This window comes from Cnephaeus nilssonii (assembly GCF_951640355.1).
Source record: "Cnephaeus nilssonii genome assembly, chromosome: 1".
Taxonomy (NCBI): Eukaryota; Metazoa; Chordata; class Mammalia; order Chiroptera; family Vespertilionidae; genus Cnephaeus; species Cnephaeus nilssonii.
Window position 1 is genome coordinate 23,814,375 of NC_137072.1, and position 26,702 is coordinate 23,841,076.

Genomic DNA, 26,702 nt, shown 5'->3' on the forward strand with positions numbered 1-26,702 from the left:
CTTCGCTCCACCCTAGTTTCACTGAAGTGCTCTGACACTAGGACGTGTGGCTGTCTTTGGTTGGTGGGAACCAGACTTGCCCAGGATCAGTGTCCCCAGTGTTCTGTGTGGTCTCGTGTGCACATTTAGAATCAGGGGCCCTGTCTGCACCACACTGTTGGTATGTGCCGAGAATGAGATCCTTAGCATATGCCAGGAGTCAGAGTTTCCCTGTGTCTGCACCAAGACTCGAGTGTCAAAGTCTCTGTTGCCTTGTGCGGTTTCTCGTTGAGAATCAGGGTCCCTGTGTGTGCACGCACCAACAATTGGGGTCGCTGGCTCTTAGTGTGAATGCGCTGTGAGTCAGGGATCCCAGGCAGCTGTGTCCGGCGTGCCAAATTCCCTGAAGTGGAGCTGCGTCCTGTGTGTGCTCTCTCTGCTGAGCCAAACCGGCTAGAGCGCACTTTCTTAAAAACCTGAAGGTGAGCCGGCTCAGTGCACTCTCCCAAAGTCCCAGAAGGGGGGCGGAGTCCGTCCTGCGCGCCAAATTCCCCAAAGGGAAGCCCCTCTGTGCAGGCTCTTAAGAATCTCCGAAGGGGGAGCTGTGACCCGCGAGCCAAATTCCCCCAAATTCCCCGAAGGGGAGCCCTCTGTGCGCACTGACAGATTTCCCCGACGGGGAGCTGCTTCTGTCCCGTGCGCGAGCGCGCGCCAAGTTCCCTAAGAGGGAGCGCGTCCCTGCGCAAAGCTCGGCAGCTTGGGCCGGGGGCGGGTCTATCAGTTACTATGGCGCTGTCTGTGCGCGCTCCTGTGAGCAGCTAGGGCGAAGGGCGCGTCTATCAGTTACTATGGCGCTTTCCGCGCGCTGTGGGCGCTCAGCAGCTTGGGGGAGGGGCAGGTCTATCAGTTACTATGGCGCTATCAGCGCCTGCGAGGAGGGGGATAGGCTCTTTGACTCACGGAAATCTGCCAGGAAGTCTGGATTCTTGTTGTTTGTTTGTCTGAAGCTGTGATAGCAGTTCTCTGTCCCCGGTGGCTGCAGGGTCCTGGTTTGTGTCAGAAGCCAGGATCTGAGTCTCAGGAAGCTCTGTTTCTCAAGATGGCGTGGTCTCTGCGTCCGCACCAGCCGCCGAGAAGTGTCTGCTTTGTGCGCGGGGCTCCGCCGTCTAGGGCTGCCCTGTTCGGGAGCCCTTGGAAGACCTGCAGAATCTAACTGACCCTATCTCATACACACACACACACCACACACATCTACACTCTCCTCTATGGGTTCCTCACTCACACTCTCTCTCTCCCTACCTTCCTGCCAGTCGCCATCTTTTTCTGTTCTCAAGGATAAATATTTAGATGTACTTTATATTTGTTAGCAAATAGCTTAGGTCCAACAAAGAAAATTTAAAATAGTTTTTTACAAAATCTTAAAATCTTTTTGAGTAAAATCCGTAACATTTTGTGTGTTTTGGTTAAACTAATTAATCTTTTTTAGGCTCTGATTCCTGATCTGACAAGTGGAGATAGTAAAGTTCCCATGTAAATAACAGCTGTGTAAACATGAAGTGAGATAATGTATGCTGAGTTACCAGTACATACCTGACACTTAGTACATGTTCTATTGATAGGGGTTCGGCACAGAGTAATAAGAATAGAACCACAGCTGTTTAATGATTATTCACCTTGTAACTATAGATAGGAGGTTTCCTTACAGACCCGGGAAACTGGAGGATGAAACCGGGCTGTGAAAGACAAGACACCTCGGAGCCTGGATGGGGTCGTTACTCAGAAAATATGTTTTAAAACCAGACCAAGGATATGACATGCTTTGATTTGGTCGTTATGCCGAGATCCTTACCCCCTCGGGAGTTTGCCTCAGGAATGCTGACCCTTCTCTGGTCCCAGGACTGGGCGGAGCTGTTCGCAATGTCATAGAAGGTTAGCCACCTTGTTATTGGGCTTTGAGCTCCTGAAGATCAGACTGCAGACCCTCCCCTCTCCTTTTCCCTGCTACACTCATAGCTGCACATAGCTTTCTTCCTCACCCTGATATAATCAGCCAGCTGGCAAGGGGGCAGAGCAGAATTTTCAGGATGACCTGCTGCTCTCCCATACTGCCGGCATTATTTGAATAAATGCTCAGATATGATTCAATCCTGTCTGTGCTTAATTTGGGTCAAGTAGTCACAGGTGGCCTCAGACCCAGTTAGTGTCCAGTATTACTGTTAATGATAGTTTTTCCATTTTTTTCCCTTGAATCTTGACTACTTGCCCTCTCAGAGTCTTAGTTTCTTTATTTATAAAATGGGTTCTTATAAGACTTAGCTAAGATAAAATATATAAAGTTGATAAACTCCTTGATTTATAGAAGTTGAAAGTCCTAGTTCTTCCTGAATTTATCCCAGGCCAGCATTCTTTCTACCAAAAATCACTGCTTTGAGAAAACATGAATACTACTTTATATAGTAATTTACTTGTAAATAGTTAGAAAATGTCAGCATTAATTGGTAATATTAATTATTGACTTATAATGGGCTTGATACTTGTTTAATCATTTTGCAAGGATTAAATCAAAAGATTTTTACAATAATTCAATTTGTATAGAAGAGGTATGGAGTGGTTATGTAACTTGTCCCAGGTCACACAGCTAAGAAACAGTGAAGTTAAAATTCAAACTAAGATAATGATTCCAATGCCTATCACCAATAACCTCTAAGATATTGCTTTCTAATCAGAATGGTTATGAAAGAATGTAACTAAAGTGTGTAATTTATACATTTAAGGAAATTTGAAAATAGTTAAAAGATTTAAAAGTGGAGGTCTTGGCATATTTCTAGATTGGAAACATCTGGAAAGTCATTGGATTCACAGTCAAACTCAACATAATATTTAAGTTGCTTAATATGTTTTACAAATTATTTTAAAAATAACCTCTCCTAATCACACACTATGTCCTAAAGAATAAAGCAGGGTTGACATCTTGGGAGAACATATACATTTTAAGTGGCTAAACATTTAAAAAATGATGGTATAGTTTTCCAAAATACATATAACCCTATATAATAAATAGGTAATATGCAAATTAACCCTCACAAGATGGCTGCCTACAACCAGGCTGGCAGGAGGGGGGCAGTTGGGGGTGACCAGGCCATCAGGGAAGCAGTAAGGGGTGACCAGGCTGGCAGGGGGGAGGCAGTTAGGAGCGACCAGGCCAGCAGGGGGGGGGGGCAGTTAGGGGCAATCAGGCCGGCACACAGAGGCAGTGAGGTGCGATCAGGCTGGCAAGGGGGGGTGCATTAGGGCTGACCAGGCAAGCACACAGGTGAGAGATTAGGAGCCAGTGGTCCAGGATTGTGAGAGGAATGCCCAACTGCCGGTTTAGGCCGGACATCCCCCAAGGGGTCCTGGATTGGAGAGGGTGCAGGCTGCCTGAGGGACATCACCCCCCCCCCCCACTGCACGAATTTTGTGCACTGGGCCTCTAGTAAAACATTATAAAACACCTCTTGCTAATTATATACTTTACATTTTTAAATATTATGAATAAAAGAAACATGTATTACTTCCATTTTTGGCAAGATGATAATTAAATCACCTCATTTGAGAGGAAGCATCTACAATGTGTAATAAAATATTGAAATATATTTTAAATTTAAGACTATTCAAAGCCAGAAATGAAATTAATTCAGCCAACAAGAAATATCTGTTGAAATCTTCAGATAACTTCATTGGCTCAGGCCCCACCCAGGACATGAAATTTATGGGAGGCTCCCACACAAAACTGAAATCTATAGATTTATACCTGCTGCATTAAAGTAAATGAGAAATAAGCCTGCCTATCAGAAGTGGTGGACATGAAATATACATCACCTAGATCTCAAATTTATAGGCAATATCAAAAGGCTAATAAGAACCAAGACACTCCTGAGAAAGAAGATCAAAATCAAGAGACTATATAACTTAGATAACAAAACTTACCTAAATATCTTGATAAATTATAATAAGTAAAATGGTGTGGAATGGCAAAGACATAGACTAATACACCATGGAAACATAATGGAAGACCTAGAACTGGATCTCATGTGTTTAGAAATTTGATTTTTGGCAGACTTGGCATGCATGTTGGAAAAGGAAGAATGAACTAATCATATATCAGCAATCTTCAGGCTGAGTTAAGGGTACATTGAAGAGAATATAAAGATCCTGCAAGGAAGATAAAGGCATATAGTTTTAAGGAAATCAATTTCTAGATCACAATTTTCAAATATGAAGCTTCCTAAGATCAACATGCCTGAGAATGCATCTATGACCAGCCTGGCTCTCCTTTGTACATTTCACAACCATACTCCCTACTTTCCAGGGAGTAAAAGAGCTTCGCATCTTTCCATTTATTCAACATTCAAAAATATTCATGGGCAAGTTGTGGCAGTACCTTATTTAAAGTCTCACACCCTATATAATAAAGAGGTAATATGCAAATTGACTGTCATGCCCTCGCACAAGATGGCCACCCTCATGTGGTCACAAGATGGTCTTCCATATGTGGTCACAAGATGGCCACCCCCATTGGTCACAAGATGGCTGCCCTAATGTGGTCACAAGATGGTTGCACCCATGTCATCACAAGATGGCCACCCCCATGTCATCACAAGATGGCCGCCACAAGATGACCGGCAGGGGAGGGTAGTTGTGGGTGATCAGGCCAGCAGGGTAAGACAGTTGTGGGTGAACAGGCCAGCAGGGAAGGGCAATTGGGGGGCAATTGGGCTGGCAAGGATGAGCAGTTGGGGGTGACCAGGCCTGCACGGGAAGGAAGTTGGGGGGAACCAGGTTGGCAGGGGAGGGCAGTTGGGGGTGATCGGGCTGGCAGGGGAGCGGTTAGGGGCAATCTGGCAGGCAGTTAGGAGCCAGTAGTCCTGGATTGTGAGAGTGATGTCCAACTGCCGTTTAGGCCCAATTCCACAGGGATTGGGCCTAAACGGCAGTCGGACATCCCCTGAGAGGTCCCAGATTGGTGAGGGTGCAGGCTGGGCTGAGGGACACCTCCCCCCCCCAGTGCACGAATTTCATGCAGCGGGCCTCTAGTCTTTATATTTGACTATTTTCAAAGAATGATTTATCTAGAAAGAGAGCATTGTGAGACTGAAGTAAAAAATAACATGAAACTATTTATCATACAATGTTATTTACTACCAACACATTAATCACTTAAAACAAACCTAATTTTTTTTATTAAGAAAACTAAAGATGTAAGTGCAAATGTAAATAAATTTAATATTTTAAAACTCTCATCAAAGTTGTCTTTGGAGGTTTGATACAAATTAGCATTGCTCATAGTGAAAGATAGAGAAAGATACACATCATTAGAAAAATGACAGTAGCTGATGTACTATTAGTAGCTACATGTTAAATGTTCATTTCGACACCTCAGAAAACTGATTCCCTATAATGACATCACTGCTATTGATGAATGTCTATGATGGCAGAAACTGTTGTTCAACAGGTTGTATCAAAAATTATGGTAGATTAACAAAAAAAAGCTATTCCTTAGAACAAAGAAAATTATGTTATCACTGAGCTTATAGTGAGCAAAGAGGAGATTGCTGAGTTTGGGCAGTTTTACACAAGTATATTTGAACTTACAATAGAAATGAGGTATATTTAGAAATATTTACAAATTCATATTGACCTATATATTTATATTTCCTGATGTAGCTGCTCAATGACAAAACAAAGGGTGGCTTCATTGCTCATATTCATCTCTATACTAATTTTAAAAAGATTGGCTTAAAACTCAACAGCACAAAAACACACAAGCAACCCAATTAAAAATGTGCAAATGACTTCAAAATATATTTCTTCAGAGAAGATATACAAATGGCTCATAAGCATGTGAAAAGATGTTTATCATCACTAATGCAAATTGGGAAAATGCAAATCGAAACCAAATGAGATGCCACCTCTCCCCTATTAGGATGCTACTATAAAACAACAACAATAATAAAAACCAAAAACCAAACAAACACAACAACAATAAAACACAGAAAAGCTTTGGTGTGGATATGAGAAGTAGGAATGCCCTAAAGAACTTAAAAACAGAATTATCATATGATCCAGCAATTCTAATTTGGCACATATACCTAAAAGAATTGATAACATGGACTCAACAGCTATTAGTACACCAATGTTCATAGCAGTATTATTACAATAGCCAAAAGGTGGAAATCACCCAAGTGTCCATTGGCAGACGAATGAATAAACAAAATGTGGTCTATACGTACAGGCTTAAAAGGGAATTCTTTATTTTTTATGGAAAGGTGGAAATTTATTGGAAACAACCACAGACTCCCACATGGGGAGGGGGTCTCAAAGGGGGTAGCCCACTAAGCTTGTTTTTCCTAAGGTTTATAAAGGCTGCAGTTCTTTGTGTCCTGATATTCTAAAAGGGAATTCTTATATATGCTACAACATCGATGAACTTTGAGGATATTGTGCTAAGTGAAGTAAGCTAGTCACAAAAGGACAAATATTGTATGATTCCACTTATATGAGGTATCTAGAATAATCAAATTCATAGACACAGCAAGTGAAATGGTAGTTGCTAAGGTTTAGGGGTTCAGGAAATATAGTTTAATGGATAGAGAATTTCAGTTTTGCAAGGTGAAAAGAGTTCTTAGACAGATGTTGGTGAAGGTTGCCCAACAATGTAAATGTACTTAATGCTACAAAACTATATACTTTAAAATGATTGAGATGGTAAATTTTATGTTCTGTGTATTTTATCACAATTAAAAATATATATATATATATATATATATATATATATATATATATATATGTGTACATGTATATGTACATCCTTTATAATAAAAGGCTTATATGCAAATTGACCAATCTACAGAATGACCGATCACTATGACTTGCACTGAACACCAGGGGGCAGTTGTTCAATGCAAGAGCTGCCCCCTGGTGGTCAGTGTGCTCCCGCAGGGGGAGCACTGCTTAGCCAGAAGCCCTGAGCCGGGCTCACGGCTGGTGAGCCCAGCAGCAGTGGTGGGAGCCTCTCCCATCTCCATGGCAGCGCTGAGGATGGAGAGTGAGCCTAAGTCATCAGTCAGACATCCTCCGAGGGCTCACGGACTGCGAGAGGCCTGGGACACCCCCCCCAGTGCACAAATTTTGTGCACTGGGCTTCTAGTGTGTGTGTGTGTGTGTGTGTGTGTGTGTGTGTGTGTGTGTGTGTGTGTGTATTGATTATCTACTGAGTGTTAGGCACTGTTCTAGAAGCAGGTGTTTCAGTATAGCCCAACTTCTTTTTTCTCAACTTAAATTTGGAAACATTTTTATTGATAGCAAGCTTTGAATGCTAAAATACTTAGCCTTCACTTGCAGAGTGTGTGTGGGACAGTGCTGCTAAAATGACAAATATTATTTTCTAGGAGATTAAACCTGTATATTTTTAAAAAGACATAAAGAATATGGGATATTTATATTCAGCAATTATTATATTTAGATGTGAGATAGCTGTCATGGAAGGTATATTTACACATTTATTTGAATTTTAAAAATAAAGATAAGTTTATAATGATGAAAACTAAGTCTGTTTTAACCGGCTGATTTACAGAGAACTGCATTTACCAAATATTACACATGTCAGACATTTTAATAAAAACTAGTGAACTAAATCTGCAGATTTGATATAAATTTGTCTGATTCATGTAACAAAATACTTATTTTATAAAAATAATGGATATTTATATTAAAACTAGAGGCCCAGTGCATGAATTCATGCACTTGGGGGGGGGCTCCTCAGTCCAGCGCCCTCTTGCAGTCCAGGAGCCCTCGGGGGATGTCTGATTGACAGCTTAGGCCTGCTCCCCACTGGGAGTGGGCCAAAGCTGGCAGTCAGACATCCTTAGCGCTACAGCAGAGATGGAAGAGGCTCCCGCCACAACCGCTGTGCTTGCTAGCCATGAGCCCGGCTCAAGGCTTCTGGCTGAGTGATGCTTCCCCTGTGGGAGCGCACTGACCACCAGGGGGCAGCTCCTGCATTGAGCATCTGCCCCCTGGTGGTCAGTGTGTGTCATAGCGACTGGTCATTCCACCGTTTGGTCTATTAGCATATTAGCCTTTTATTATATAGGATTACTCATTTTTCAACTTTTCACATCTTTATGACAATTTGTGTAGAGCAGTGGTTGGCAAACTCATTAGTCAACAGAGTCAAATATCAACAGTACAATGATTTAAATTTCTTTTGAGAGCCAAATTTTTTAAACTTAAACTTCTTCTAACGCCACTTCTTCAAAATAGACTCGCCCAGGCCGTGGTATTTTGTGGAAGAGCCACACTCAAGGGGCCAAAGAGCCGCATGTGGCTCGCGAGCCTCAGTTTGCCGACCACGGGTGTAGAGTAACTAGGGGATCACTTTAATATTATGCTAGCAATATACATTTAAAATACAATTTTATATGTATAATAAGGGCTCAAATAATAAAGGGAAAATTAGAATTATTTGAAGCTTTAAAAAATGTGGTTACCTTTACTCCACATCCAGAGATAATGATTTAAATGGTCTGGAATGGGGCTTGGGCAGAGATATTATTTTAATCTCCCCCAGAGATGTTAATGTGCAGCCAGGATTGAGAACTGCAATCACTGATTCATTTCACAATAGAAAGTGAACATTTTTTTTAACAAGATAAAAAAAAATGAGAGCGAGAGCGAGAGCGAGAGCGAGAGAGAGAGAGAGAGAGAGAGAGAGAGAAAGTGAGGGAAGGAGAGACTGAAGGAGGGCCAGAATGAAGAAAAGCAATTTTTGCCTCTTCAAAGAAATACCTTTGTCATAGTGGGTGGTGGGTAACATTAGTGTCAGAACCAATGAGAGAAAAGGGTATAAAATCAGGCAGGGAGTGGATTGATTTCTGGAAATGGGCATTCTTGGATCCCAGGCAACGAGAGAACTGAATTTTTTCAGGTCATTTAAACACGGAGGCTACCCATCGTTGGTTTACCTCGCATTGAAGGCCTCCTTAGGCCTTACAAAGGCTTATGTTCTCATGGTTTCTGGCCGACATGACACAGCTTATTGGGCAATTGCATCCAAAGCCCAAAGATGGCTGTATTCCACTCAGCTTCATTTCAATGTGCTTACAATAGTTAATAACTATTGAGATAAATTTCAATCAATCACTAAACTCATAAAATTATACCTAGGCATAAAATGATTAACATTAAAGATGGTTTAGAAACATATTAACATGTAAAAAAAGTAGTGATAATAAAATTATTAATTTCTTAATATTTTAATTTCTTTTTTTTACTAGCTCAACCAACACATTTAGCTTTAGTACAGATAAAAAGAGCCTTTTAATACCTTGGACTAAGTTTATATTTAAAGCAATAAAGAAAATGAAAGCATCTCCCTGCCAAATGAATCCCTATGAGTCCTTGATAATCAGGGTAATCAATGAATTTCACATTTAGTTTCCATCAGAGTGGGACAATTAAGAGAATCCTATTTAACTATTAAAGATAAACAACTAAAATGAATCCAGGGTGTTCCCTCAGTGCAATGGACAAAAAAATAAAATAAAAAATAATTACAATAGTAAAATGTGCCAACATGTAAAAAAATAAATAAATCACAAAACAAACTTGTGGTGAATTATTTTGGTAGAGGACTTGGGAAGAAGGATCAACCAAAAGTATAAAGCATTATTAATTAGACAAAATCTGGTGAATAAATATGTATGGCTCAAGGACATTTAAATATTAGTGCTAAATTATAAAGATGGAAAAAACTATGAAGAACATTTCATCTCAGAGTGTTTCTTAAGCCTAGTGATAAAGATAAACCTATAGAGTAAAACTTCGATTATATTAAATTAAATAAATTACATAAAACGTGTTCTATAAAAATATAAAAAGAGCCCTGGTGGTGTCATCTGGTGGGTCAAGGCTGTGGGTTCCATCCCAGTCAGGGCACATACAAGAGTCAACCAATGAATGCATAAATAAGTGGAACAACAAATCAATGTATTACTCTTTCTCTCTCTCCCTTCCTCTCTTTCTCTCTCTAATCAATATAAAAATTCAGTTATAAAAATATAAAACATAAAAAGAAAATGAAAAGCAAGAAAGTCATATTTACAACGTATCTTATAAAATAGCATTTATATGATTAGCAAAGAAAGAGCATGTCCAACTCAATATAAGAAAACAAATAGCTGTTCAGAAATTTTTGGAAGGAAATAAATAGGCTAGCCTGAAGAGAAGAAATGTGAATGACCAATAACAAGCACATCGGTTAAAATAAGCAATAAGCAACCGTGATGGAGAGCATGTGGAGAAACAGAGTAAAGGACACTGAGTGAAGAGTTGCCAGTGGAAACTTAAATATTTATACTCATTCTTAATTGACAATAAATATTAAAGTGATAATTTTGTATAATCTTAGGCTGAGAAATTGTTTAGTGAGAGCTTGTAGTAGGCTATTTGTTCTCTAAACAAATACCTATTCCCTTCCTTTACCTTAGATTATTTTGTTTTGTTTTGTTTTGTAATCCTCACCTGAGGTTATTTTTCCCATTGAGTGAAGGGAGGGAGAAGAGGGGGGGAGGGGTTTGAGAACCGCTGCTGTAGAGCCTAAGACCATCGGAAAACACAGATATTTACATTACGATTCATAACAGTAGCAAAATTACAGTTATGAAGTAACAACAAAAATAATTTTATGGTTGGGGGTCACCACAACATGAGGAACTGTATTAAAGGGTCGCGGCATTAGAAAGGTTGAGAACCACTGTTCTAAAGTATGTGCTCTTTGCCTCTTTCTGTACCTTTTTTTTTTTTTTTTCCTGCCAGTAGGAAGGGAAACCAAATGACTGGAGTTTAATCACTCATTCTGAACTCTTCCCCCAATATTTCAAACACCCATTTCCCCATCTCTATTCTTACTGCGTATGCTAGATCAATTCATTACTCTTTATCTACACCATTAGAGAAGCCATCTATTGGAACAATCAGGTCACTGGGCAATACCCTTCAATATACTTGTATATGGGGGTACTGTATGAGTATCTGTTAAATGAATACTAACTATTCGAAGAATATATCTTCAATGAGCCAATAGTGAACTTTTTTATCCCACTCCCTTTCATCCACCTACTCCCCTCATCCATACTGCCACCAAGGTGGAGGCCCAGTAGGTGTGATTGTACAGCATGTCACTGCCATCTGATTACAATTGACATATTTGAGAGTGGCCATTTGACCTAAGATAGGTCAATCAGAGTCCCCTACCAGAAAATGTAGAAATGTAACCAATCAGTTTCTGCAACAATGTGTTAAAGACTCTTTTTTAAAAAAACAAACAAACATATTTTTATTGATTTCAGAGAGGAAGGGAGAGGGAGAGAGAGATAGAAACATCAATGATGAGAGAGAATCATTGATTGGCTGCCTCCTGCATACCTCCTACTGGGGATGGAGCCCACAACCTGGGCATGCGCCCTGACCTGGAATCGAACCGTGACCTCCTGGTTCAAAGGTCTACGCTCAGTCGCTGAGCCACGCCAGCAGAGCTTATAGGCTCTTGAATCCTGTGGTGCAGTCCTGTTTCTGCCGTGTGTGCTGAAGCAGAGGAAGCTGGTTCCAGGAGAGAGGGGACAGAAATAGATGAGGGAGGAGCAATTAAACAAGAGAAGAGGCACAGAAAGATCGCAGCTCAAGTTCCCTCTTTTTCAATTCCTGGTTTTAGAGCCTTCCTGAAGCGGGGCTGTTTTTCTGATCCTGGGTTTCCTGAGATTCCTCATCTGAGGACCCTGCAGAATATGCCGGATGTTAAAGGCCCATGTGCCATACACACGTGCAAAGGCAATGACACGGCAGTTTTACTGTACGCACTATGCAGGTGCACCTTTATCTTGTGTAAAACTGATGTCACGATTTGGCAAGAAGCCTCTAGCGTGTCTGAGTTAGTATACAATGTGTTACTGATCAGCTGGTGGGCTGCTTTGGGGCTGCTGTGTTTGCAGTAAAGCATGGCCCACCTTCCTACAGCTGTTGGGTCTTTTTCCAATTCCCAGCCTCCAAAGAGGTCAAATCCCTGGCAGAGGAACTTGGACCCAACACCTCATCTCCATAATTAAACTCCCTTTATGTTTGATGCTATTGTCAATTAAACTAGACCTAATTAACCTAGAGATTTCCTATAAATTATCATGAGAATGTATAAAAATTAAAAAACCAAAAAGTAAACTACTTGACATAAATTCAAACTATAATGGGTCTTTTGTTTGTTTGTTGTTGCTGTTTTTTGTGTGTGTTTTTGTTTGTTTGTTTTTTTGTGGGGTTTTTTTGCTGAGCTCCTTCATGACCTTTTAATCAACCATTTAAAACTGTATTTCCCAACTCCTCTGAGGTAAATTTCCACACAATTTATGTGCTCCTATTTTGCTCATAACCTTTAAGAGCCTATTCTGTATTAAACACCATTCCCTCCTTAAAATGAATAATGTATGTGCCAGGTCTAGTTTGATCTTGGCACCCACTAGGTGCTCAATATATATTAGTTTCCTTCCATTGTCTTACCATGTACCCAATGCATGTTTTCATAAAACGTGAAGTTTGTATGTAACTGATCGATGAAGGAATTAGGTCAATACAACAGAGAAGTTGTGTTGATTCCTACATGGTTGTTCCCACTACAATAACCAAGGCACAGCAGAGGAAAACCGGAAAACCGCTGAGCCCAGCCAGCCAGGGCAGACACAGGGCTGCTGAGGATGTCTCACCAGTGGTCGTGGCCGCTTCTCCACAGGCTGCCTGACAGAAGCACTATTTGTCCTATGGTTTTTCCAAACTTCGGTCACTTTTCCTTGGGTCCTTTGCCCATTTTTAATTGGATTGCTTGTCTTCATTTTGTTAATTTGTATGAGTTCCTTATCTATTTTGAAATTAACCCATTTCTGATGACTCAGCTCTGCACGATGTGGCCTCATTTTCTCCCTCCCCTTGTTTCCTTCTGACTCGTCAAGGCGCTCCCCTGCCAGTCAACCTGCCTCACTAGTTCTGGGGCCAGGGTGCTCTTCCCCAAGGTGTTTGCCTGGTTGCCTTTTATTTCAGCGAAGCCTTTGCTTACCTGTAATCTTCAAAGGGGCAGTTTCTGACCACTCCAATCAGGTTAGTCATTCTCCATCACTTTCACCCTAGTTTGTTCATAATGCCTATCACTATGTGAGACAATATTGCCTATTACATTATTGTCTGTGTCCGCCACCAGAACGTAACCCAATGAAGGCAGAAAATTATCTGTCTGTCCCTTTATCCATCTATCTATCCATCCATATTCCTATTTTCCATCATATGTGAATCCTTACATTATACAATGCTACCTACCATCTCTCCCTCCCCTCCCCCCTTTTCTGACAATTATTTTTTAAAGAAAATTGTGAAAGATCTAAATGCAACATTTGGAACACATATGTTGAGCAGAACTATAGCTTTTCATCAAACTAAGTGAAGAAGGTAAGTTTTGAAATCAAACTCTACATGGTTCTGTTTATAGATTTATGCATTCGTGAGCTTTATATACAGCAATCACTGTTTTGTGATCTCCGAAGTTCAATTCAAATCCAGAGTGAGGCTGCCCTGAAATCATTATCATCAAGCCACTATTTTTCACTCCAGATGAATTACTGTTTAAAGGACACTTAGGAGTCATACATACAGTTTTAAGGGGAAAAGATGAAAGGTGTGAAAGTAGTTATAATAAAAAAGATGTCTTTTCAGGCTATGTGTGAAGACAATGTACTAGACATCTAAAATTATGGCACTGGCTTCTCTTATTTTATTCCCAAGTTATTTCCTTCCTTTCACATTTATGATTATTTGGGGAGCATGATGTGTTTTTGTTCTGTATGAATTTAGAGAGAGACTGAGTAGCTATTGTTTACTTAGAAGATTTTATGGACTTCTGGAAGCATTTTCTATTCCCTAAATTATTTCTTTTTCACTGAACTGAAAAGTGGTCATCATTCAATTGGATCTTCTAGGTTTTTTCAGGGGAAAAGGCAACATCTTATATCATTATTGGCTCCCACATGAGTCTCCAGGTTCACCAGTGTCTTAGAGACAGTTTACAGACCAGTCCTGGAAATATAAGATGGTTGCGGTGGTGGGGGAGCACATGGGGAAGAAGAGGAAATGCCAGGAGTCAAGAAAGGGTCTTAAAAGGTGAAATAGAAAATAAATAAAGCAAACACTGCACGCGACATGCATTTCGCTACTGCTCTGAGGAGTTGGGCCTAGTGCACTGCACAGAGCTTCCCTCCGCATATGCAATCATTAATTGTTTGCTGAACCTCTCAATAGGACAGAACCTGATCTTAAACACTGATATAAAAAGTATTGTGCTAAAACAATGTCAAGTCTTTGCTTTTGTTGCTTATTTTTAGTTTTAGCCAACAGATTTTCAGTGCTTGCTATATCTCATGCATTCTTCAGAGGACTTTATGTAAAGTAAATTATTTAATCCTTGTAAGAACTCTATGAGATGGAAGCACTGTCAGTTCAATTCCTAGCTGAGAAAATGAGACAAAGGAAGGTTATGCCCAAAACCACAGAGCAGACAGCAAATGGGTAAGCTAGGACCTGCACAGTGGTCTTGTGGCAGAACCGACAAAAATGCTATTTAGTATTAATAGTAAACACAGTAAGAATTAGGTAAATTACTATACTTAATAAATAATGTTCTGATTGAAAATTGATTAAGCATTTAAATTTAGAATTATCACATTTATAATTACAATGATGGAATATTCCTTTTCTTTTCATATGAATTATCCTCTTATTTCTCTGCTCTATAGAATCGTAGTTGCATTTATGATTTTTGTGCAAGATATTTTAAAATCAGTTTGAATTTTTAAAAAAGATTTACCAATTTCATAATCTTTCACTTATTTTTTTTTTTATAACTAAGTTACTTGCTCCCTTGTTAACTTGTCCAAAAAGGAGATATGCTTTTTAATGTTTCTGTGGGCAGACAAAAGAATATGTCTATTCTTTGGTCTCGTTTTTCTTTTTGAAAAAAGTACAATAAATTTGATAGTAAATTGAAGATAGTACCAGAATGCAAAGAAATAAAAAGAATATGTCTATCTTATTTTAGCCATGTACTAAATATTATATTTTAAATTCAGTTGTAAGTTTTTTAATGGAAAGTAAAAAAATAAATATGAAGCTCAAACAGCTTTTTTATTTGCAAGTAAAGTAGATAACTACCAAATATATATATATATATATATATATATATATATATATATATATCCTTTTTCTTCTTCTCCACTTTTATTCTTAATCAATTTTAAACTTTGCTCTCATGGAATAAGTCAGACAGAAAAAGATAAGAAGCATGTATACACTTTCACTCATATGTGGGATTTAAAATTGAAAGCAACAAATGAGCAAACAAGAAAAATAAACAAGCAAAATTTCATAGACACAGACAACAATATAATGGTTATCAGAGGGAAGGGAGGATTGTAAAGGCTAATGGGGGCCAAATTAAGAGTGACAATAAGATTTGACTTTGGTGGTAAACACACCATGAATATACAGATAATGTATCATAGAATTGTACACTTGAAACCTATATAACTTTATTAACCAACTAGAGGCTCGGTGCATGAAATTCATGCACAGGGGGTGAGGGGGGTCCCTCAGCCCGGCCTGCGCCATCTCGCAATCTGAGACCTCTGAGGAGATGTCGGGCCTAAATCAGCAGTCAGACATCCCTCTCACAATCTGAGACGTTGCATGCACCAGCGACCATACTTTTCATACAGGTAAAAGGCATCTTGTTGTTGTATGGGCAGCTACATTTTTTTGCCCTGATTGTAAAAAGTAGTACATAACATGATCCTTCTGAGGCAGTAGTACCATTTTCCCCATCTTATGGGTGGAAAACCTAAAGCAGAGAGAAGTTAAGTAGTTGGCTTTGTCACATAGTTACAAGTATCAGAATCAGGGCTGACCACAAAATGTGCAAGCCAGAGTCTATGCAAGTCATTGTTGCATCATCTTGTTTCTTCAGTGTTAGAGTAGCCTTGCCAGGTTTTAATTTTAAATCTAAGAGACTCTTCCCAATATACAGGGTAGGGTCCCTAGGCCTGGCCAGTGATCAGGGTCATCTGTGAGGCGACTGGTGGGTGAGGCAATTGTGGGGCCCCCACTGACACCCACCTTGGCTGGCGGCTTGGTGCTGCCCCTTGGCCGGCCCTGCCCCCCAATCACCACTGCCAGTCTGCCCCCTGGTGGTCAGTGTGCATCATTCCGCTTGCTGGTCCTTCCACATTTGGTTGATTTGCATATTAAGGTTTTATTATATAGGATGTCACCCCAATAAATTTATTTAAAAACTAAAAATAATAATAAATTGAATTCTCATTGTGTCAAATGATATATTTTCAGTAAGAAAAATATGCTGGATTCTAGAGTTGTCAATTCTATGAAAATCTCAGAGATGGTCTATTATGATCCTGTCATTTTGCAAACAAGGAAACTGAGGCTCTAAAATGATATGAGAAATGTTAAGTGATTAGTATCAAAGTCTATAGAACTTAAATAAATCTATACAAATATGATGACTTGCATTTGAGATTTCCTGGCTCATTTCTCCTTTGATGTCATCTTCTCTTTCTTTCATCTGTCCCTGGTCCACTCAATTTTGAATCCACTCCCAGTGGTGTTTGATTTGGTTTTTCATTTTTTGTATTGGTTTTGAACACGGGCTGATGTACTGGAAAGGAATCTTGGTGGATCCATTTTGAGAGTCCGCGGTAGCTGGACTGCTCTAGTCGCACCAACTCCCATAGACCACTTGGGCCCACTCATTCTCAAAGTGGGTAAAATCCCTCCCAATTTTAGCTGCCATTTTCAAACTGTCTGACTGATTTTCTAGTGAATATCTGCCTGTTGGCTCTATTGTGATTCTCCTGCCTTCTCTTTTGTAGACAGAAATAGCACACAGGTCTTGAGGCTGTTGCCAGTTTGTCTCCATTAGCTTGTAGGTTTTGTAGGTTTCAGTGCTTATTGACTTTGCTTACTAGGTACTCTGACTGTTTTGATATGAGGACTTTGAAAAATCCAAAAGCTATTCTGACACCACCACTACCATCTCTCCAGAATTCTCCCTCATTTATTTTTTTATTTTTATTTTTAATAGATTTATTGATTTATAATGTACAATTCACATTCCACTAAGTTAATCCATATAAAATTTAAAATGTAATGGTTTTACTATATTTATGAAGTTGTGTATCAATCACCATAAAAAATTAGAACATTTTTTCACCCCATAAAGAAACCCATACTCAATAACAGTCATTCCCCAAATCTACACTTTTTCAGCCCTAAGTAACCACTAATCTACTTTCTATCTCTACACATCTGCTATTCTGTACATTCCATATAAATGTTATCATATAATATGCAGTCTTTTGTGATTGGCAGGAAGTGACAGAGAAATGAACATTGTCATTTTAACTTTAATTTCAAATGGGAAACAGCAACAATTTATTGGTGACAGATTTTCATGACAAATTATCTGCATATGATTTAAGTTGATTTGCTAATACAGGGCATAGAGCACTATTTGAAAACATGGCATAGTAAATAATAATGATGATTATTACAGCAATCCTATATAATAAAAGGCTAATATGCAAAATTGTCCCCTCTACTGGGAGTTCGGCTGGGAGTTTGACCAGGAGGTGGGGCTGGCTGACCAACCACCCGTGGCCCCGATCGGGGCAGGTAGGCCAGACCCCACCCATGCATGAATTTGTGCACCAGGCCTCTAGAAAAGTATATAAATTTTACTAAATGCCAAGACTATTCTAAGTGCTTCATTTATATTATCAGATTTCATATTCACAGCAATCTATGATGGAAGTATCATTACTACTATCCCCATTTTATTGATAACAAAACTAAGGCTAAGTGAAAAAACACACACACACACAAAAACACACCCAAGGTAGACAGTAGAAGAGCCAGATTCCACACCCAGAGAGTTTGACTCAAGACTCCTTGTTCTTAATCACCATTCTATAGTGCTTTTCTGATTTTGGGGTGTTTTGTCAACTATCATTCTCTTCTTTTAAATTGCAATAGTAAAACACAACTTAGGGTAACATATTCTAAACTTTTTCTCATTAGCCATACTTCATAGCATTGATAGTTTATTGGTGTATGGAGTGGACATAGAGGGGATAAACGTGATGAAAAAATAATATTAAATTAATATTTAAAAATAAATGATCATATGTGTGATGATTAATTATTAAAAACAAACTAATGAATCATAGTTTTTTAGTTCCATGTTTAGTTTTTTAAACTTTTACATAATTCTTTTTTTTCTTTCTATTTTGATTCATATATAATTTGAAAAGCCTCATTATTTGTATCAAGCTGGTCTATTAAAGACAATTAATTTTCCCTAAAATATATTTAATATACAATTGACTACATTCACCTACAAGTGACCACAATTTGTCTTTATCATTTATGACATAGAAAGAACTATAGTAGTTTGTCACTAAATATAATATATTAAAGAATTACTCAGTAAACTAAGCATTGGATTGAACTGAACAAAATTAACTATAATCATGTAAATTTTCACAGGACTTCAAGATAAATAGGGGAGAAAACAGTGTAAACTTCTAAATGAAACCTGACAAAGTTGGAATAATTTTCCGTTTTCTTCTGTCCTGAATCAAACCACCTAAGAATCATTCTGCTTCTCTTGAGAAGAAAGAAATCTCTCTTGTTTAATAAAGCTTCTTCTTTTTTTCTAAAATTTTCAAAAACGCTTTGAAAAAAATGTTTAAGTTGCTAGAAGCATATATAGATTGAGTGACAACTGTAATAGAAATTTACCATATTTCTAGGAAAGTTACTAGGAGGGAGCTGAAGCAGCACATTGTGACCTCTAAGATACCTTTGCATGATTATAGTTCCTTTCTGCCATCCGGCATCCTCTCCCAAACTCCTCTAAGTCAGACGACCCTGTCTCCTGTTTGACACAGATACGGGGAGCTCTGTGCTCCAGATCATCTGGGCATGGATTCTGACTTTCTGTAACATGTTCCAAGAAACATAATGGGGGAAATCAAACTACAGAACTGACTTTTAAGCAGAATCCTTTGAAGCAGCCCTGGTCATAAAAAGAGCAGATGGTTCAACATCACCAAAAACTAAAGTCATATTTTTTAACTGCCTCAGTGAAGTCATATTTTAATATGAGAGCAACAATATAATTAAATAGCATTCAAGTTTAGCTCTCAGTCCCAGGTCTTACCTCTAAGTTACTCCATGTAGAAAATCACAGAAGGCATATCTCTCATTAGCAGTATATATCACACACCACTACTTTGGAAAGCAGATGGAATGATTCCTCAGAAAGAACTATGCCAATTGTGAAAATGTGCAAGTGTATTTATAATTATTTTTTACATTTTCTAGGTATTTTTGTAAGAAAAATCTAAGTATAGTTAGACTTCACATTTAGAAGCATGATAAATAGCAGAGTTTTGCAAGTTGCTGTTCACTTGCTAGAGTGGCTTCTTAAGTCCCCTAAGCATAGACTTCAACTCAAGTCCTGCTTGAATTGTACCTAGTTGAACTTATTTCTCATATGTTCACCAACTACTAGCTTTCTAATCAAGAAGATTCATCTTAAATTATATAAAGTAGATAAATGTATATAAATATTAGGCCTACACTTTAAATTATGTTGAAAATAAGTAATTCAAAGAAGAACACTTCTGCATGTTAGAAAGGGGATGTATGGAAGGAAGAAAGACATTACTTGAGCAATTAACAAGTGTAGAAAATACAACCTCTTAACATGTAAGTGTACGTTCAATAATTATGAAATGGAATTATAAATTTATTTTTATTTATGTACAGAACATATAGCAGAAGAACACTTTATAAATATGAAACCAAGACAAAAAGGCTAGATTATAAGTGTGCTTCCAAATGGAAATGCTTTCCAGAAACTTACCAGTCGTGCAGTTTTTAAATTCAATGTCATCAATTGCAGCTCCTCCTCCTAGATCCCTTGTTCTGATACCTTGGAATATAACTTCAAAATTTCTTAATTTTCCTAGCAGGATGACAGCCTTTTGCCACTGATCACCAGAAGTCTGCTTACTTTCTTGCCATACTTGAGATAGTCCTTTCTCTGTCTGAAAGTAAAATAGTTTACATTAGAGAAATAATTAAACACAAGAGGAAAAGAATAAAAAATACCCTCCAATCATTTCATCAGTGAAAACTCGATTTAAAAACATTGAAACTCTGATTAGCTATCTATATATATAAAAACCTAAGTGACTGAATGACTGGTCGACTGGTTGCTATGACATGCACTGACCACCAGGGGCACATGCTCAATGTAGGAGCTGCCCTCTGGTGGTCACTGTGCTCCCACAGCCACTTCCTATGGCCAGCCAACCTCCCACAGCCCCTCCTCCCCCCCCCCCCCCCCGGCCGGCCCCGATCGCCAGCCAGGCCAAGGGACCCCACCTGTGCATGAATTTGTGCCCCAGGCCTCTAGTGATATATATTACTGTATTTTTCCGTGTACAAGATGTTATGTTTTTCTAAACTCGTTAGACTGAAAATCGAGGGGCATTCTTATACATGGAAGTCAGCCGAAGAGTGAGCCACGTTGGTGCGTGGCTTCCCACACCTTGTCAAACAGGCTTCCCCAATCATGAGCCTTATTGTTACTGATGTCAGCTGATGCTGTAATTCAAGCATGTCAAACTTGCGGCCCACAGGCAGCATGCTTCATTTATTTGGCCTGTGTTAGCCTTTGAGTTTGACATGTTTGCTGTAATTGGAGGTGGAGGTGGAGAGTGCAGAGATGCAACAGTGATCAGAGCATTCTGAGCCCAAAAAGATGTCAAAAAATAAAAAGATAAATAGTGGTAAGCAATTGTCTTACTCTGCAAAATTCAAACTGAATGTAATCAGCTATGTAAAAGAGCATGGAAACAGAGCTGCAGAGAGAAAATTTGGACCTCCCTGCACTGATCAGACAGTGGAGAAAACAAGAAGAACAATTCCTTAAGATGCCAAAAAAGAAGAAGGCCTTAAGAGGACACCAGCAGAATGTTTAAAATATTGATTTCTTAATTTGGGGTTGGAAAAGTGGGGGGCATCTTATACATGGGGTGTCTTATACATGTAAAAACATGGCACATCATCAAAACAGACATATTAATCTACTGCAGTGTTTCTTAAAAGCAATACTAGCAGAAGTCACAATAACTTTGTTTTGGTATTTTCAGAGACACCATTATTAAAAAACTAGAGGCCTGATGCATGAAATTCATGCAAGAGTAGGCCTTCCTTCCCCCGGCCTCCAGCACTGGCTTCCCTCTGGCACCCGGGACCCAGGCTTCCCTCACAGCCCTGGCTTCATCCAGAAGGTTGTCTGGAAGGACGTCTGGTTTAATTAGCATATTACACTTATTATTATAGACTAGAGGCCCGGTGCACAAAATTCGTGTACGGGGTGGGGGGGGTGTTCCCTCAGCCCAGCCTGCACCCTCCCCAATCTGGGGCCCCTCGGGGGATGTCCGACTGCCGGTTTAGGCCCGATCCCCAGGACATCCCTCTCACAATCCGGGACCACTGTCTCCTAACTGCTCACCTGCCTGCCTGCCTGACTGCCCCTAACTGCCTCCCCTGCTGGCCTGGTCACCCCCAACTGCCCCCCATACTGACATAGTCACCCCCAACTGCCCCCCCCACCAGCCTGGTCACCCCTAACCACCTCCCCTGTCAGCCTGGTTGCCCCTTAGTGCCCCCCCTCCCCCCGCCAACCTGGTTGCCCCTCACTGCCCCCCCCCCGCCAGTCTGGTCGCCCTAACTGTCCCCCTCCCCCCCACGGGCCTTGTAGCCCCACACAGCCTGCTGCTCAGTCATTTGGTCACCCCTCACTAACCCCCTGCTGGCCTGGTCACCCCACCCAGCCTGCTGCTCAGTCGTTTGGTCACCCCTCATTGCTCCCCACCTACTGGCCTGGTCACTGACAACTGCCCCAGCCCCCCCCCCCCCCCCCCGTGGGCCTTTTTGCCCCATGCAGCCTGCTGCTCAGTTGTTTGGTCATCCCTCACTAACCCCCTTGCCAGCCTGGTCACCCCACACAGCCTGTTCAGTTGTCCGTTCGGTTGTTTCGGATGTGATGGTCGCTTATCCTTTTATATATATAGACTAGAGGCCCGGTGCACGAAATTCGTGCACGGAGGGGGGTTGTCCCTCAGCCCAGCCTGTACCCTCTCCAATCTGGGACCCCTCAAGGGATGTCCGACTGCCTTGAGGGCAGTCGGACATCCCTCTCACAATCCAGGACTGCTGGCTCCCAACTGCTTGCCTGCCTGCCTTCCTGATTGTCCCTAACCGCTTCTGCCTGCCAGCCTGATCACCCCCTAACCACTCTGCTGCCAGCCTGTTTGCCCCCAACTTCCCTCCTCTGCCGGCCTGGTCACCCCTAACTGCCCTCTCCTGCAGGGTTGATCACCTCCAACTGCCCTCCCTTGCAGGCCTGGTCCTTCTCAACTGCCCTCCCTTGCAGGCCGGGTGCCTCCCAACCGCCCTCTCCTGCTGGCCATCTTGTGGTTGCCATCTTGTGTCCACATGGGGGCAGGATCTTTGACCACATGGGGGCAGCTATATTGTGTGTTGCAGTGATGATCAATCTGCATAGTACTCTTTTATTAGATAGGATGACATTTCTTTCTTTTTTTTTTTTTTTATCCTCACCTGAGGATATGTTTTTATTGACTTTTAGAGAATGTGGAAGAGAAAGGGAAAGACAGAGAGAAACATCAAAGTGAGAGGAATACTTAGATTGCTTGCCTCCTTCCTGAGCCCTGACCTGGGCCCCAGCCAGGGAGGAGCCTGCAACTTAGGTACATGCCCTTGATCAGAATCTAACCTGGACTCTGCGGTTGGCAAACCTAGACATTATCCACTGAGCCAAACCGTGTAGGGCAGGTTATGACATTTCTTAGCCCTCCAGCAGTGGACCTTCGTTTTTTTCTCCAGGAGTGTGGTGGAAAAGCCCTAGATCACCTTTTTGGATTCTTATACCCAAGTTACTAAGAATATTACCAGTGGCATACAGGGAGCTTAGCCAATGAGTGGTCAGAAAAGGTATTTCCTCTGTAGTTCACACCTATCTCCTGTGATCTCCGGCTCCACCCCTGCCAAGGCCTAAAGCCTCCAGCCCTGGGCAGGGACCCCCAGCTGGCTCTGATCGCCCTGCTCTACCCCCAGCCAAGGCCGCAAGCCTCGGTTTGAGGCTCAGGCCCTGGGCAGGGACCCCCAGCTGGTTCCAATTGCCCACAGACACCCACAGCTGGCTCTATCGCCCGGCTCCACCCATGGCCAAGGCTGCAAGCCTCAAGGCTTGGGCTCTGGGCAGGGACCCCCAGCTGGCTCCGATCGCCCTCAGGGGACCCCAGCTGGCTCTGATCGCCAGGCTCCGATCACCAGGCTCCGCCCCAACGGCCAAGGCTGCAAGCCTCTGGCCAAGGCTTGGGCTCTGGGCAGGACCCCCAGCTGGCTCTGATCTCCCCGCTCCGCCCCCATCCAATGCCGCAAGCCTCTGTTTGAGGCTCGGCCCCTGGGCAGGGACCCCCAGATGGCTCTATCCCCCGCTCCATCCAAGGCCAAGGCCTCAAGCTTCTGTTTGAGGCTTGGGCCCTGGTCAGGGACCCCCAGCTGGCTCCAATCACCGCAGGGGACCCCAGCTGGTTCCAGTGGCCCAGCTCCACCCCCAGCCAATGCCGCAAGCCACTGGCTGAGGCTCGGGCCCTGGACAGGGACCCCAGCTGGCTCTGATCACCTGTGGGGGACCCCCGCTGGCTCCGATCTTCCCCTCTGATCTTCGGCTCCAATATCCCAGTTCCAACAACTGCTCTCCCAGGCTGCAGCCATCTTGGTTAGGTGTGTTTGCATATTCCCTTTCTGATTGGCCGGTGGGCGTGGCCAGTGGGCGTGGCTTGTGAGTGTAGCGGAGTGATGATTTGCATATTACTGTTTTATAGATAGGATGTCCACCCGGCCAGCATGGTTTAATGGTTGAGCATCAACCAATGAACCAGGAGTTCGTGGTTTGTTTTCTGGTCGGGGCACATGCTTGGGTTTCAGCCTTGATCCCCAGTGTGGGGCATGCATGAGGCATCCAATCAATGATTCTTTCTCATCATTGATGCTTCTATCTCTCTCTCCCTTGGCCTTCCTTTCTGAATCAATAAAAACATATTTTAAAAATATATCCTACTCAATTCAATCCACTTCTCCTGTCATGTATACAAAATATTTTATATCTTTTGGAATCTGAACAGTTTATAGAAATCCTGGATTTATAGCTCTGGCTATTCCTTCAAACTTCTATTCATATTTTTAATTATTGAGACTGCACCTTCATTAAAGAGCTGAAATAACTTAGAGAAGGAAAGGGAAAAAGAGATGAAAGGAGGACTATGTGGGGAAAATCACTTATCCCTGATGGATATGATAAAGGAACTGTGGAGTGAATTGAGTATGGGTGGAAAGTGATAATTCCTAAATTCTGTCAGATTTCAAAAACCCTATTATTCTATTATTTTGACTACTTAAATTCTATTATAATATTATTATTATATGAGCACTAACTATAACTATTTCTATACCAAGTTCTTTATTTATAAAAGAAAAATTAATTTCTAAGAGATTTATGTAAATATCTCCTCTGAATGTCTAAGGTTGGTCTACTAGTAGAATAGTATTATGATACCTGAATAATCCCAATGTAGTATGTATAACATGACATGACATATAACATAACCCTAATGATAAAAAAATAATGCCTATAGTAAAACAAAATATAAACCAGTTGAGCTCAAGGAAAAGTCTTTAATTGTCTACAATTTTCTTTAATAATTTTGAGCCTAGACTATCTCTGGGAATTAGATGTTTAATAAATCATGATAATAAATACAAGAAAGATAAATATATACATACATACATGCATATATTACATTTTGTTTATGGTTAGCCCCAAGTAATTAATATCTCAGGCTCCAGTACTGTGTTCTTATGATGAATTCACAAGAAAATCTGGCTTTCAAATTTATAATCAAACAGTAGAATAAAGAATATTTAATGTAATGGCATTCAGGAAATCAAGGAAAATATTTCAACAGATTTATAGCATACAACTCTGAAACATATAATTTACAGAATATATATATGTGTATATATATATATATATATATATATATATATATATATATATATACACACACATATATATATACTAAAGAAAAAAGAGAAATGTTTGAAAAAGATATCCAAAGGAGTTATGCATTCAGTTTCATGTTTTAGGGATCTACTGTTAATAAATATTATTGACCCTTGTTCTGCTGAGGGAGACACAGATCAATCAAGTGGCTCTTCCTCTACTGAGTTACAAAGAGAAAGTAGAACTCCATATCATTTCATCTAAAATTAACTTCACAAAGCAACTAAGGTAGATCTTTCAACACACTTTCCAAAACAACTAACCTTTACAACCAGAGACTCTTATAACTTCTGCATGAAGATGAAAAATCCACACCTACTTAATGGAGCTTTGGATCTTTCTGATGGCTAAAGAAGAGAAGCCATTTTCAAGGTTAGTCTTTGACTCTTGGTGATGTCTCAGTGATTTGGAATCAAAGGAATGATTAGTTAAATTAAAGATTAGAGTAGAAGGGTTCTGTCTGACACATAGCTATATAACAAGCAAGGATATTCATAAAGTCAGTCTTAAGTTACAAATTTAATTCACTTTGCTAATTTTTCCTTTCAACCTGCTTCTGAAGTTAATAGAGCCACTCATCAACCATGTCTCAAAAGGTTTTCAACAAAAATCATCAAAGAAGATCGTGTAATCACTTTAATCAATACAAGGAGAATCATTTCTTAAATCTTACAACTGGCTTTTTAATAAAAAGACTAGAGGCCCGATGCATGAAATTCATGCAAGAGTAGGCCTTCCTTCCCCCGGCACTAGCTTCCCTCCTGCACCCAGGACCCAGGCTTCCCTCGCAGTCCTGGCTTTGTCTGGAAGGTCGTCTGAAAAGATGTCTGGTCTAATTAGCATATTATGCTTTTATTATTATAGATATTTAAATAATACATACATTGTCATTTTATGTGTTAGGAAAAGAAAACAAGGGTAAATTCTTTTAAAAACCAACTATGGATTAACCTACTGATGTGTTATTGTAGAATATTATTCTAATATACTTGCTATTGCTCCACTTTGATATATAACATATAAAATCTTAACCTCATAGTTTTCAAAAGCATTCATCCAAGTGTGCAATGCATACTTATTTATTGTACTAGAAGCCCGGTGCACGAAATTCGTGCACGGCGGGGGGTTGTCCCTCAACCCAGCCTGTACCCTCTCCAATCTGGGACTCCTGGAGGGATGTCCGACTGCCCGTTTAGGCCCGATCGGGCCTAAATGGGCAGTCGGACATCCCTCTCACAATCCAGGACTGCTGGCTCCCAACTACTTGCCTGCCTGCCTTCCTGATTGCCCCTAACCGCTTCTGCCTGCCAGCCTGATCACCCCCTAACCACTCTGCTGCCAGCCTGGTTGATGCTTAACT

At 40.6% G+C, this 26,702-nt stretch overlaps 1 protein-coding gene across 1 annotated transcript in view; it reads right to left on the reverse strand.

The window, feature by feature from the left end:
• Window positions 1-26,702, reverse strand: part of MALRD1 (MAM and LDL receptor class A domain containing 1) — a gene marked incomplete at both ends in the record, with an annotated part of 625,033 nt that overhangs the window by 219,210 nt on the left and 379,121 nt on the right. Inside the window, one exon of the mRNA XM_079776420.1 lies at window positions 20,045-20,228. Coding sequence (XP_079632546.1) covers window positions 20,045-20,228 — 184 coding nt within the window. The remainder of the gene's footprint in view (window positions 1-20,044; window positions 20,229-26,702) is intronic.